Below are 13,454 nucleotides of genomic sequence, written 5' to 3'. Positions count from 1 at the left end.
TACCGATGAATGTCACATAGTTAAAATGTGTGTAAATGAAAAGCTCAATTAAAGTGCAGCGCTCTGGTGGGTCTCTCGTTGTTTTTGAATGGAAACTGTTTTCGTCGCTCCTCGTCGTACTGTCCCTTTAAGAGGGTTGAGCCTCGTGAGCTCATCTACCTGCTGCCCGCTCCTCTCCCACGTCTTGATTGGCCGTCTTGGCCGAAATCCACTTGAATGGTTTCAAACCCTAGTATTTGGACAAGAAGGAGGGGGTCCGCTACTAATTCCAAGCTTGCTGAGTGGAAAGGCTTGAATCCTCCACCAGCACACCGCCTCGGTAAAGAGGCTTATCCGAGCTATAACGCGTTCAAGAGAGCAGCGCTGGCATTAGACATTTTGTTTACGCAACGTTTCACCTTTTATCTCAAGTTAGGGTTTAGCTAACAGCGAACTATTAATTTGTTCGGGTTTCTGTTAATCATCGTTTGAATGGAGCGATGTCCAGAGGAGACGGCGCACATTGCGATGGGACGCGGTGTGTTGTACTGACGGGACCAGGACCTGATTGAAAATCCCCGGTAATCGATTATCGGTAATCCTGAGCTTCCGTTATTGACGGAATGTGAGTACCAGCAGTTGTTTCCGAAATACATCAAGGCTTTTCCTTCAAAAGATAAGTGAGGACGTTCAGTTCATGCACGGGTTGCTATAGCATCATATTCATATTTTCTGTTTCATTATCGGCCTGTTAAAGAGGAGGGAATAACGATACTTAACTATTTTGGACAATGTACTCTTATTTGAATACAGTCCCGCAGCTCAGGCTTGGTTAAATTAGTTGTGACAGTTATTTTCAGGCCACCGTTCACACGAACTGAGACTCGCAGCTAAGACAGTCATGGCTAAAAACCCGTCCGAGGGAGCGAAGGAAGAAGTGAGCCAGCTAACGGACGAGGAGACGCTGCGGTGCAGCAAAGAGGAGCTGGTGCGGAGATTAAGGAGGGTGGACAGCGAGAAAATGAACTTGATGATCGAGCATGGCAACATGATGAAAGACATCAACCGGCGGCTACAGATGCACCTGCACGAAATCCGCAGCCTGAAGGAGATCAACCAGAAGCTGCAGGACGACAACCATGAGCTCCGGGAGCTCTGCTGCTTCCTGGACGACGACCGACAGAAGGGCAAGAAGTTGTCCCGCGAGTGGCAACGCTTTGGCCGTTACACTGCCAGTGCCATGTGGAAGGAGGTGGGCACCTACATGATGAAGCTGAAGGAGCTGGAGGCCAACCAGGACACCGTGCTGAGGGAGAACTCTGAGCTGAAGGAGATCATCGTCATGCTGGATGAGGAGAGGAACGGAGCGGGATCCAGGAACTCCATAGACAGTCAGTCCAGTTTAACCAACCTGAATGGTGGCACGGGCACGGTCAGGGATGTTGGGGACGGGAGTAGCACGTCCAGTGCAGGTAGTGCTGGTAGCCCCGACCACCACAACCACATGCACAAGCCCGCCTCAGAGAACAGTAAGTTGGGAACCACCATGAGGAGGTCCATGGATGACCTGTCAGCAGCACACCATCACAGGAGCATCCCCAATGGACTTAATGGTGAGTACACACCATGTGGAAACACACAGCCTGTCATAGTGACCTGCAGGGAGACTTAACACAGGCCCACTAAACGCACATCCTAGAGTCCAACCAGTCAGGCCTGACATTAAACATTGGTGAAATACCCAGAGCGCCACATAAGATACACAATGTGTTGCTCTTTTGAGACCTTTTGGAATTGTTGATTTCTTCTTCTTCTGTGTGATTGAGCTCTCAACAGACACGTATGGAGTATTACAGCTCTATTCCTCTTCTTGGTTTCACTCCTCATAGAGAATACAGTTAGGATGTGATTGCACTGACAACATATGCTGATCAAAATCACTGTGAAGGATTAACATGGGGGGGGTCTTGGCTTAACCTCACTGTAATGTCTTGATTAGAGTGATTTTGACACACACACACACACACACACACACACACACACACACAGTATCCTTAAGTGGCCTTTTCAGCCTCATGCTACCCCATCATTTGAATCTGTAGTGATTTAGGTCACTGCCCTTGTGGTCCTTAAGGAAGAGGACTTATCTTAATAGCTTTTAGAAGGGGGGCTCAAGCAAATAGATTTTTTTCGGGGTCTTTCGCTGATTATCTTTGTTGTCTTTTTGTTGTGGAAGAGCACTCATGTCTGCTTTGAAATGCATGGCGTGGGACCAGAAATCAATGTCCCTGTGTTAAGACCTAAATACACGGCTGAAAGCTTCGAGCTGGGATGAAAATGCCCTGATGGAACAGGAGGACACTAAGCCTCGTTTAGCTAGCACATGGGCTGATAACTCGCCACGGTCTGTTTGGCAAGGGAAATAAATTCAGTTTCATGGGAGGAAAAAAAATCCTCCACCCAGTTTAAACTTTATCATTTTTATCCCGATTTACAAGGACGGGGAAGCAGCAGCATATGAGGTCAAAGCAAGCAGCTTCAGTATCAGATCACATCGGTCACACGTTATCCATCGGACATTCACGAACATCGAGAGAGAGAGACTGAGAGAACTGTGAAGGGGAAAAATACAAAAGGATGGAAATGAGCACTAGTGAGAGCTGAGGCAGCCCTTAATCCGGAAACACTGACATTTTTGGGCGGCGTTTGGCTGTCATTATGTAACATGAATATTGTGTCTGCAGCAGCCCAGCACCTCTCTAAGCTGCTGTTTGTCCTGATGCCTGTGACATTGTGTGCCCCTGAGGCTCTGGCTCTGGGTGCTCACACTGACAATAATACACAGATACAAATACCCACACACACAACGGCAGGCTAGCAGGAGAAAGAGCCGCTTCACTTGACAGGTCCATTATTTAATTGTTAAAACCAATGCATTGGGAATGAGATTGATGCTACCTGGTCCTAAACAAAGCCAAGCATCACAAGTCTTTTTGGCTTTTACATAGTTGCAAGATATCAATCAATACAAATGACAACGAAGCAATACTGCATTGATCCTAATCTGCCATTACATAAGTTGGATGACTGTACCTAGAAGTGTTTGCTTGGACAGGAATTTAGTTGCTCGCAGGCCGACACTAGCCCCTACAGGTCTGAATAGTAAGAAAAGTCTTCCCCAGCACAGATTTACATCCGAGTGACAATGTTGTGAGGTCTGCAGTGTGGCTTTATTTAATACTGTGTCTCCTCCTGGGCATTTAGGAGACAAGCTTGATGATTGCCGCTCAAGTGCTAAATGAACAGCATCTGTCCGTTTGCCAGTCACACACAGACGGGAAGAAGAAGAAGAGGAGGAGGATGAATGTGTTTGGTGTCCCAAGAGTATAACAGACCAGTTGGTTGAGCTAGACGCTTGTGTTTAATATATTTTCTGTCGATTCTAATTTTTTTTTTCTGTCTTTTTGGCAATTGAAAATCTAGAAGTCTGTCTCTTTTAGAGCCAAAAGAGGCACTGGGAGAAGAGTGTATGAAAGGGGCCCCAGCAAAAGGCCCCCAATGGATCTTGGTGGTGTTGGGGGAGTGGCTGAACGGCTGTAAGGGGTTGGCTGGAGGGTGGTGTGGTGGGGGACTGTTGGAGGGTATATTGAGCTCAGAGGAGGTTGGTTTTCAGAGACATCCTGCTGTCTGCGTAATTGAATTTTTTTTTTGTGCGTGACACACACACACACACACACACGCACACACACTTTGCTTCCTTTGGGAACAGGCTGTGTGTGTGTGTGTGTGTGTCTCTACTTGGACAGGGGATGTGCTGTAATGCGGGACGAGAGCAAAGGCTTCTGTTCTATAGACATAAAAAAGAAAGAACAGCAGGGGCTACATTGAGTACCACTGTGTTTCATAAACTTTAATAGTGACTTCTATTTCCAGAATTCTCAACGTCTGCATTCACGTTTGGTGGTCTGGAACCCAATCCCAGTCGAAGACCGCCTGAAACATGATGCTGTCATGGAGCGTTACATTAGGCTCCCCTATAATGCCACACGGACTGCGTAGAGCTCTGTGAGATGAAGACAAAGGGCCCAAGCGAGACAGCAAAGTGCTGCTTTGACATTGTCCAGATGAGCTGAAAAGACCCTCGCTGCAATAATGCTTGTTGGCCTTTAACAGACCCTCACACAATCTCCTGGCCTCCTAGCTGCTAAATGGCTTTAAAGGAACACTGGGCCTCGTTCACGCTCAAATCTTAGTTTGAACCGTGCGTGTGAACGTTTGGCAGAAGAGCCGGTCACTCTGCTCTGAGCAGCACGATGGAATGAATTACAGTATAACAGACTATGATTAAGTTAGTTGTTCCGAATGTTGCTATGCTGTTAGCTCTGTTATTTAGCCAAACAACTCTGTGCTGCTAACAGCTGGCAAGAGGAGAGCTGCGTTAAACTAAACAATGTTGCTGATTTCATCGGATTTGTTGTTCACAATGTAGCACTTTGGCCTGATGGACGACTGCATGAGGCATTCCAGTTGCCCGGACGCAGAGTTTACTTGCGTCACTATTGAGTCCTGCATTTAGTGAATAGTTTCAGTGCAGCAGTGGCTTTCTCCTTCACTCTCACCTAAACTGGTATGTGTGTGTTTGTTTAGCCATGTGTGTGCCAGAGGCCAGTGAGATGTTAAATCAGGTCCACCTTCATGTGACTGCTGGAGACGAAACGCCTTCATTACGGAGACGTTTACAGGGCCTCTCCCTTCCCCCATCTACCAAACTTTAAGACTTGGTCAGACCAGCTTTTAATACAGACAATTGCAATGTTATCGTCACAATCAGTAGATCTGCTTGTATATCGGTATGGATGTATTCACCTTGATCGCAACTTCGGTAAACTTTGACCTCGGACATTTGGCCAACATTTAAAGGCCGGTTCATGCTTTTCGCGTGAGGGTCCGTCCATGTGCAAGCCCTCGTGGACTCTACGCATCACATGCCCGCCGACTGCTCATGGTCCACTTTCGCTCCACGCTCCAGTCCGGTTGGTGGCATATGCACCTCTTGCTGGTTTAGCCAAGAAGAAGAAGCAAATGACGAAGTGGATGCTTTGAAGAGAGGTTATGTGAGGAGATCCTCCGTTACCCACATTTACATCATTTGTCTTTATGGTGGCTTCTGCTACCGACTGGAACGCCAGACCTACATGGACACTCAATGGTAGTATGAATGGAACCATGAGCGTGTGACCGGTACCTAGTCTGAGGCTTTAGACAATGAAAAGCTGCGGAGTCCAAAATGGAAGGAGCGATTGGCTTATTAGCCGTGTCGCACCATCCACTTTTTAATTGACCGTCCACTATTGGAGTATCAATTATTGAACAAAGTGATGCTCAACCCTGAGAACAAAAAGGTCAAGGAGGAGTAAACGGCACAGTACAGAGAAAATAGAAAAAAGCTCAGGGAGCTGTTGTGATCGGCTATCGCTGGTATGTCCCGAAGGGTCATCCAGCATTCGTAGCATTAACTTACGAAAAAATACTGCGCAGCTATCCCACAAAATGTTTTCGTATGTTATCCACGTAATCTTGAAAGAGGAAGTACAAAGACTGCTGAGGTGGATGGGTCCAACAAGCAGCCATCTTTAGCCAGGAGAGCGCCGGTTGAAGTCAACATTGATGTTTTTGTACTTCTGTGCTTATTATAACCCAAACGACGATCTTTTCCTTAACCTAAAAGATCAACCTAAATTGTTTTCTTGTGAAGAATGAAGTTTATTTAAAAAAGACGTTTGCGTGTACTTCCCTCCCTAAGGTTTCTTCCTTTTTTTCCCCACCCCGTTAAAGGTTTTTCCTGCACCAATGTGATGGTCCGTGTACAGATTGTAAAGCCCTCTGAGGCAAATCCTGAATACTTTCCAGACCTCATTACCACGAGTGTGTCAGTCTCTGAAACCAGTCAGATAGGTTAGTGATTCACTGGAGATTAAGGCACTCCCATTAGGTCACCTGTGTGTGTGTGTGTGTGTGTGTGTGTGTGTGTGTGTTTCATCACGGTAAGGCAAACTAGCCTTGGTATTCATGTGTGACTGAAGCATTTGATAATTTTCCCTCTGCGGTGAATTATCAATAAGCTTTAATAGTCAGACGGTTACGTTCCTGTCTTGATTTAAAATATCTAACTAATCTTAATAGCTAGTTTACTTCCTTCAAAGAATCACATGCTTTCAGGCTCTCCAGTGTTTTCCTCAAGTAAACAATCAACAGAAAGTGGGCCCTGACATCTCTGTGTGAGCTCCATTCTGGTTTCAAATGAAACTTGAGGATCAACAGCACAATGGTGTTTTCCTCTCGGCTGTGGTTTCAAGTCATTGTGTAGCGTTTCTGTGGGGTTTAAAAAGGCATCTAAGCAGGAATAGGATGTTTCCGTGCTCCAGGAAGCTGACTTGTCTTTAGTAACCTCACCCAAATGTACGTACTTTTCTCATGAAGGGCAACAAGTCCAAAAAAAGAGAAAAAAACCAACCGCTACTGTTGGTGACTAAACTGAAGTTACAGCTCTGGGATTATTCTAATTATGAAAATGAATAGGATTGCATTTGGTCATGTTTAGACATGCAGTAGAGATTGTCGCCCTTTTACAAAGCTACTGTTACAAAGGAAAATGCTGATGTGCAATATCCTTTAGTGTTAAGTTTTGTGGTTTGCAAATTACTCCCAAAGACGTATCGAATTGGACACTTTAAATTTTCTTTCATTAAGTTCATCAGGTGTCCTGCTCCTCTTGCACTCTCTGGCTTGCGTTTCCCAGCACCCTGTCTGTGGGAGGCCTGGTCGGCTGATAACACAGATAATGGAGTAGAAACACACACACACACACACACACACACACACACACACACACACACACACACACACACACTCAAAGGAGAGGTTGTGTGAAAGAGCCACAGGGGAACTCTCAGCTGTGTACTGTCAATGAAAAGCCAGCCTGTCAGGACGTCCCACATTCCTGGATAAACAAAAGAGGAAGTGGGTCTCTCTCCTCTTAGTGACACAGCAGGAATGTTACTGCATGGAAAAGGGAACAGGAAGATAGAAAGCGCTTGTCTGTGGGTCGCTCACTGATCTTTTACCTCCCCGTCCTCCCTTACCCGACACGCTTCACTTCTCCAGTCTTTCCCCTCCATCAGCATCCATTTCTTTCTGGATTCCTGTGAAGCTGCTGTCTGATCCGCTGTCCGTTCACTCCCATCAACACAGCACATAGCCGACAGAATGAGGTTATAGAGCCAGCATGAGCCTCGCACACACAGACATGGGCTCACTGTAAGATCTGATGCTAGTGCCTTTTACAGGCACTGTTTAGTTATGTTTGTGTGGTCCTCTCACATCTTTCAGTGACATAAATGTGGTGTCATACCAAACAAACCGTGTTGTCTTTTGAAATGATTAAGCCGATTTCGGCCACTTATCTCTCTCCGCGTCGCCGTCTACACTGATCTAAATGATGTATGTCCTTCTTTTCTGATCGTTGGGCAGCGGGCTGCTGGAGGGGCTGGGTTGCTCAGTCGCCTAGGCAACAGCAATGATCAGTGGGGCGAGTGGACGGCGCCCACGCCTAGCCTCAGAGTCACTGAAGCAGAGGGAAGTAAGGGGTAGGGGGATGGGGATGGTTTGGGCATGGTGGGCCTCCATGCTGGTTGACCCGTGCAGAATGATGCCAGCCAGAGCTAGGTCATCTGTGTGTGTGTGTGTGTGTGCGTGTGCGTGTGCGTGTGTGTCTGCTCATTGTTTCCAAGTAACCTACTCAAGAGACACAAACAGGGTGTGGTGCGAGTGACACACTCATTTTCACTCATGAACTATTAGTAAACCGGCTTTACTATGAGATGTGGGAACCTCAATGGAGCATGATTTATTTTAAGAAGCACATAATTATACCTCTCTGTTGAAAACACATTTTCTTTCTGTTTTGGGAGAGGATACCTGACGTTGAAAGTAACTGACATTTCACAGGATTGGCGTCTATGAGCTTCACACACTTGACATGACACATGTGACAAAGTGACTCACCAGCTGACAAACTGAAAACACAAGAGACCTTCAAATTCAGAAGGTTTAACATAATTCTAAGCTCTCAGTATCTGGTTAACTTCTTCAGCCAAATTGCTGAATAGACTTTCTTCTTATCTTAACCTGCATTCATTGCCCTCTATATTCTTGTGCTACTCGTCCTCTGTCTCATTGTCAGCCTGTCCTTAACCGATTGAAGTAGATTTAAATGAGCGGTACTGCATTCTGCCACGACCCTCATTGATCCGTGTTATATTTCAAATCCAAGCAACTGATAAAGATGCAAATGAGAGACACAAGAGGGGAGTTGGATAGAGTGGGTTCAGGTGGAACAGTGACAAAATCCCATCTGGGGATTGCACCATAAACTCACTATCAGCAATTTGATTCTGTCTATACAACACACCCAGTGACCTTCATCAGTGGAACAGTCCCAGGTTGGCAAAAGTCAGCAACTCCGAGACAGAACACCTCTTCATCAGCTCCTTTTAGAGTCTGGGAGGAAGAAGGCGTTCATCTGGATTTTCTGCCTGTCAGCTCTGTTTTTCGTTGCTGTGACATTGGAGACTGGTGTCAGCACATGTCTTCACCTTGCTTGCATTTAGATAGTGCTGTCTCCTCACTTCAGCATGTAGTTTAACAGTTATAGATATTTTTTTTTTTCCTGGTGCTTAAAATGTGGGCACTGGGCCACTTTAGATGGGTTCCACATGCTCAATAGATTTCAATTTGAGAGACATAACTCCTCATTTAGAATCTGTGCAAATGTTTTAGCTGACTTTTAGCTGAGTCTTTTGCAATAATGAAATATTGAAGCAGTTGATTAGTCTTCATAGCCACAGTTGTGACATAACTGGAGCGCCTGCAAAAAATGTGAAATGTGCAGTGAGCCCTCCAGAGGCATGAGATCATGTGGAGTCGGCTGAAACATCTGGAATGCATTGTACAGTCTCCACATTGTTGCTCCATCTTCAGGAAGTTTTGTGATGGTTTCAGGTAACATTGCTCTGCTATTCTGTAGACTAATTTCCTCTTGCAGGCCAGTTTGAAGTGCCAAGGCTGGGCTGTGTTACTTAAGAAAACATGTATCTGTTTTGGTTTGGGATGGGTCTTGAGACAGACTTCTCTCTCCACTTGTTCTTGTTGCTTAGAGTCTGGATGGTGGTGTTGAAACATTTGTATGACAAGAGATCAATTAAATGGGATTAGGACTTAATAGATGGATTGTGTGTGTGCTTTCTTGGTTGTCTAAATGTATTAAGACTTAATTGGATAGGGAACATGTGAGAGGTAAATTAAAGTCTTGTTACAGTGGTCAACTTAACGATAAAAAGAAGTAGTTTCCAATCTGTCTCTCTGAACTTTTAGAAGAGTTGGTGGGTGGCTGACATGAAAGTATCTCTTTACGTAGCAAAATTAGAAAGTGAAATTGGGACTGTATGTTGCCTTTAACAGATAACCTTTCCCTTTGTTATTAGCCACACTAGTATCACCCGTTCGTGGATTTTTGTGCAGACATTTGTGGTCCCCATAGGATAAATCTGGCTGACTTTGGTGATTTGCTGACTTTCCATTTAGTGCTATCAGCTCATCCAAATTTTCCCTTAACCTGTGAAATATCTTAACATCTACCACATGGATTGGCACAATATTTGGCACAGAAATTCAGTTTTTCCAGATAATGATGATGATTCCCTACTAACTCGAGCCTTGACTTTTCATTGAGTGCCATCATGAGATTCACATTTGTGGTCTTGAGTGAAATGTCTCTCCAGCTACTTGATGGATTGCCATGGAATTAGGATCAGACATTCATGTCTCCCTCAGGATGAATTGTAAAGATTGGGTGACCCCTTTTCATATAGTGCCATCAGGTCGGAATTAAAATGTTAAAAATACCTGCAAAGCTAATCATATTCCCATCTGCCTTAAATTTGTATTGAGTGATGATAAGCAAATGTTAGCATGCTTAAATGCTAAACTAAGATAGTTAACAATACCTACCAAACATATTAGCATGCTGAGGTTAGCATTTAGCTCAAATCACCGTTGTGTCTAAGTACAGCCTCAAAGACGCTGTTGATGTTTTGGGAACTCGTAATGCTTTTATCAGAGCTGCTATATGAAGGAGACATTTGACAGATGAGAAGTGGGTGAGTCACATGGGGGAGATCAAAGGCCAGCTTTGAAAACCTTCTGCAGTGAATACATCATCAATATTCCCTGACACATTAAATATGTATTCAGAAAGGATGCGTCCCAGTTGTTCTGCTCTTGACAAATACTCTGTGACAAACTGCTGGCTCCTGAAATTCCATCAGAAACGTATTAAGACCACCCCCACTTTACTGGGCGTCAGATTATTTAGGTATGTCATTATTTATTTGAACTCAGCCAAGGATAGAGCCCTCGATTCCACACAATCATAAAGCGCTTAGGGGAAAGCTGATGATCATAGGAAAATGCGGGCTCACAGAAAGAGTTTGTCTGGCTAAATCAATGACTGGCAGCCTTGATGGATGAGAGTTAGAGGTACAACTCCAAATGCATTTTATCCTTTCATCTGTTTGCATGTATGTCAGGGTATTTTGAGGTATTAATGTTGGTGGAACAACCATCAGGAATGTCCACATGATTATCTAAAACACTGGAGATGTTCCTGGGTCTCCCTCTAATCCTCTTTAACTCCATCAGCTGCTTGGCTCTAGAGATTGATAGATGGAGGATGGAAAGGAAGTGGTGATGGAGAGACTGGTTTAAGGGTGCTTTGATGGGGGATGGAGGGAAGACCCCCCTCTGCTGTTTCCGTTGCAGTCGCTTTCTGTCAGGACGGACGTTTTTTTTCTTTTTCCATATAGAGCTGAAGGTGTCAGATGAGGCAAATGGAGGCGGTTATTGGTCTTCAGAGGGGCATCACAGAGCATATTTCAAACTCTTCTCACTCACATGTTGAGAGGAGATGACACTTCTGACAGTCAATTATAGTCGGCCCTTTTCTCCTCTCCAGCACTGTGGCCTACTCTGATATCCCACTGCTCCACTCCTCTGCTGCTGTTTTTGGGAGAGTTCGGCATCAGCACATTTTGAATCAGGAGGCATGGCAACAAAGACTGGTAGACACTTTAAGTGTTCCTCCATAAGGCACTGTAAGCACATCATTATCAGAATGTGGCTTCTTAAAAACACTATTTGAATTAAATGCATTATGACAAACATTAAACTCCTCTCATACCTGAAAGCAGAATAGTTGCAAATTCCATACTTAAATCTATTTATATAACATGACAGCGCATGAGATTTTTTCAGGTGTCAGTTACGGAGTGCAAAAGGTTATTAAGTTAGATATAACTTTGGTAAAATGGTATCCCGGCCTGCTGCAAGGCTGCACTGTAGGATTATAATAAGCTCTGATACCTGCAAATGTTAGACTGATAAGGGAATGAACCCACCCACGCATCGCCTCTCACACACAACCTTGTACTTCTGTCTTTGTGAGGACCCTCATTGACAAAATTCATTCCCTAGCCCCTTAACCATCACAATAAAACATCTGATCCGAATCTTTACCTAACCCTAACCTGAACTTTGTTTTAACTTAAATCTTGAAACCATGTCTGAACCCCCAAACAGGCCTTTGAATGTCTGTCCTTCCAAAATGTTCTCACTTTCCAAAGATGTCATCACTCTGTAAGTCTAAACCTCAAACTGGTCCTTACAAAGATAGCTGTACATGTACACACATATACACACACACACACACACACACACACAGCACAAAAAAAAGTCTCTTTTTGGATGATTCCACTTGGACCTGTGGCCGTCTCTGTAGCTCCCATCACCACTTTCGATCTCAATGGCAGCATATTAGTTGAGTAACAAGGCCAGCCAAGAGGGATTTCAGGAGGTTGGTTTTACAGTGTATCTCCCACATATTCTCTCCTCTGTCAACACAAGATGTAAGGCGAAGGATTGGAAGAGAGTTTGTCTGCCCACCACTATTTTAAATTCATGGCACGTAGCCCTGCGTATGATATGCACTCTGTGAACCCAGTACTGTCTTAAACCTTAAACCTTAAGTGGCATGCACACTTAATGGGACTGCCCTTATTAGGGTGCAACAGGGTGTCCTAACAGGAGGTAGAGGGATTCATGGTGGGAAGGGGGGGGGGTGGAGTTTCTACTCTAGGGTTTTTGAGGAGAACCTCTAAATGAAAGATGCATGTTTGAAGATCCAGGAGCAACGGAGGACATTGCAGAGCATGCAGCTTCTTCTTGTGCTTGTTGCTAGGATACTATGGCCTTTTATTCAGTATTATGGGGTGTGCTTTATCTACACAGTGGCACCTCCTTTAGCTTCGTGCCATTCTACTGTAGATCTCTCACCCTACTTTTGATACATTTCCTCTGGCAAGCTGTATTATTTTTGTTCGAGAAACTTCTAAACAAGTTCAATCTTGTCTCAGGAATGCATCTAGATCCAGGAAGTCCCTTGGTGGCTTTAAATCTGTGCTCCCTCAGGGACAAATGAAGATTGTATACCTGAAGGGCCTTCTTGTAGTCAGCACGTGCACTAGAAACAAACAGCAAATGAAAAAGGAAGAAGAGGGAGCCTGTCGCCATGTGTTTGGTAATTCTACAGCCTCATGCCACATATGGTGCACTATTTACACGTGGAACAATGTCAGCGGTTTCATGCAGAAGTTAATAATTGACTGTTGAATGAGAGAATCGTAAAAAATAGTATGAAAGCAGAAGCATGGAACGGATTCGCGCCAATACCCTACTCGCCACAGTCGTGGCAGTGCGGTTCACCAAATGGTGGAAAGGCTGACGGAGGAGGTTTTTGAGGAACCACATCAGTGACCTTCAGTAGATGAGGGCTGAGGAGAAGGAGAATCTGAGAAATGATGAGAGTTGAAAAAAATGTGGAAGAGGGAGAGATGGGATTCGGAGAAATGTATGACGGTCGGGAGTTATTGAGCGTTTTGGGAGAAGATTTAAGGAGGGAAGAAACAAGATAACATGAAAGCTCTTGAGTGGGACGTTGCCTTGCCTTTTTGAATTTCTGGGGAATTTGATCACGTCGTAATAAAGTCTGTTGTGTAAGTCAGGCGTCGGAGCTGCCCTGTTGCTGAACTGCCTCATGGAGTCCACATGTGGAAGAGGAAAATGTGAGAAACGGGGTGGAATTATCATTCTTACTCTGCAAATAGAGCAGCAGAGGTGGAACATTACATCATCTACACACGTCAGTGTTGTAGCAGTATTGAAAAAGTGCAGTTTATGTCATGCATAAATGAGGCTAAGTTGTGGGCTAGTGAAACAGATAAATATCAGTATAAGCCACCTGCATCTTTCCTTTGGTCACTGTGCTGGCATCAAACACATGCAACAAAATCCAAAAGCCATCC

The 13,454-nt window shown here is 44.7% G+C and overlaps 1 protein-coding gene across 3 annotated transcripts in view; it reads left to right on the top strand.

The window, feature by feature from the left end:
- The first annotated feature begins 229 nt into the window (after positions 1-229).
- The window catches only part of ccdc85cb (coiled-coil domain containing 85C, b), a 43,631-nt gene continuing 30,406 nt past the window's right edge, over positions 230-13,454 (top strand). Inside the window, exon 1 of one of the 3 annotated variants that reach the window (XM_068708630.1) lies at positions 230-1,592. In XM_068708630.1, the coding sequence (XP_068564731.1) occupies positions 881-1,592 (712 nt within the window). In that variant the 5' untranslated portion in view covers positions 230-880. The remainder of the gene's footprint in view (positions 1,593-13,454) is intronic. The other 2 variants (XM_068708628.1, XM_068708629.1) reach the window with 2 other exon arrangements.

The sequence above is a fragment of the Cebidichthys violaceus genome, unplaced genomic scaffold (assembly GCF_023349555.1).
Source record: "Cebidichthys violaceus isolate CVI_PGR_0920_01 unplaced genomic scaffold, fCebVio1.0.p SCAF_14, whole genome shotgun sequence".
In the NCBI taxonomy this organism is placed as follows: Eukaryota; Metazoa; Chordata; class Actinopteri; order Perciformes; family Stichaeidae; genus Cebidichthys; species Cebidichthys violaceus.
This window is presented reverse-complemented; position numbering and strand designations above follow the sequence as displayed.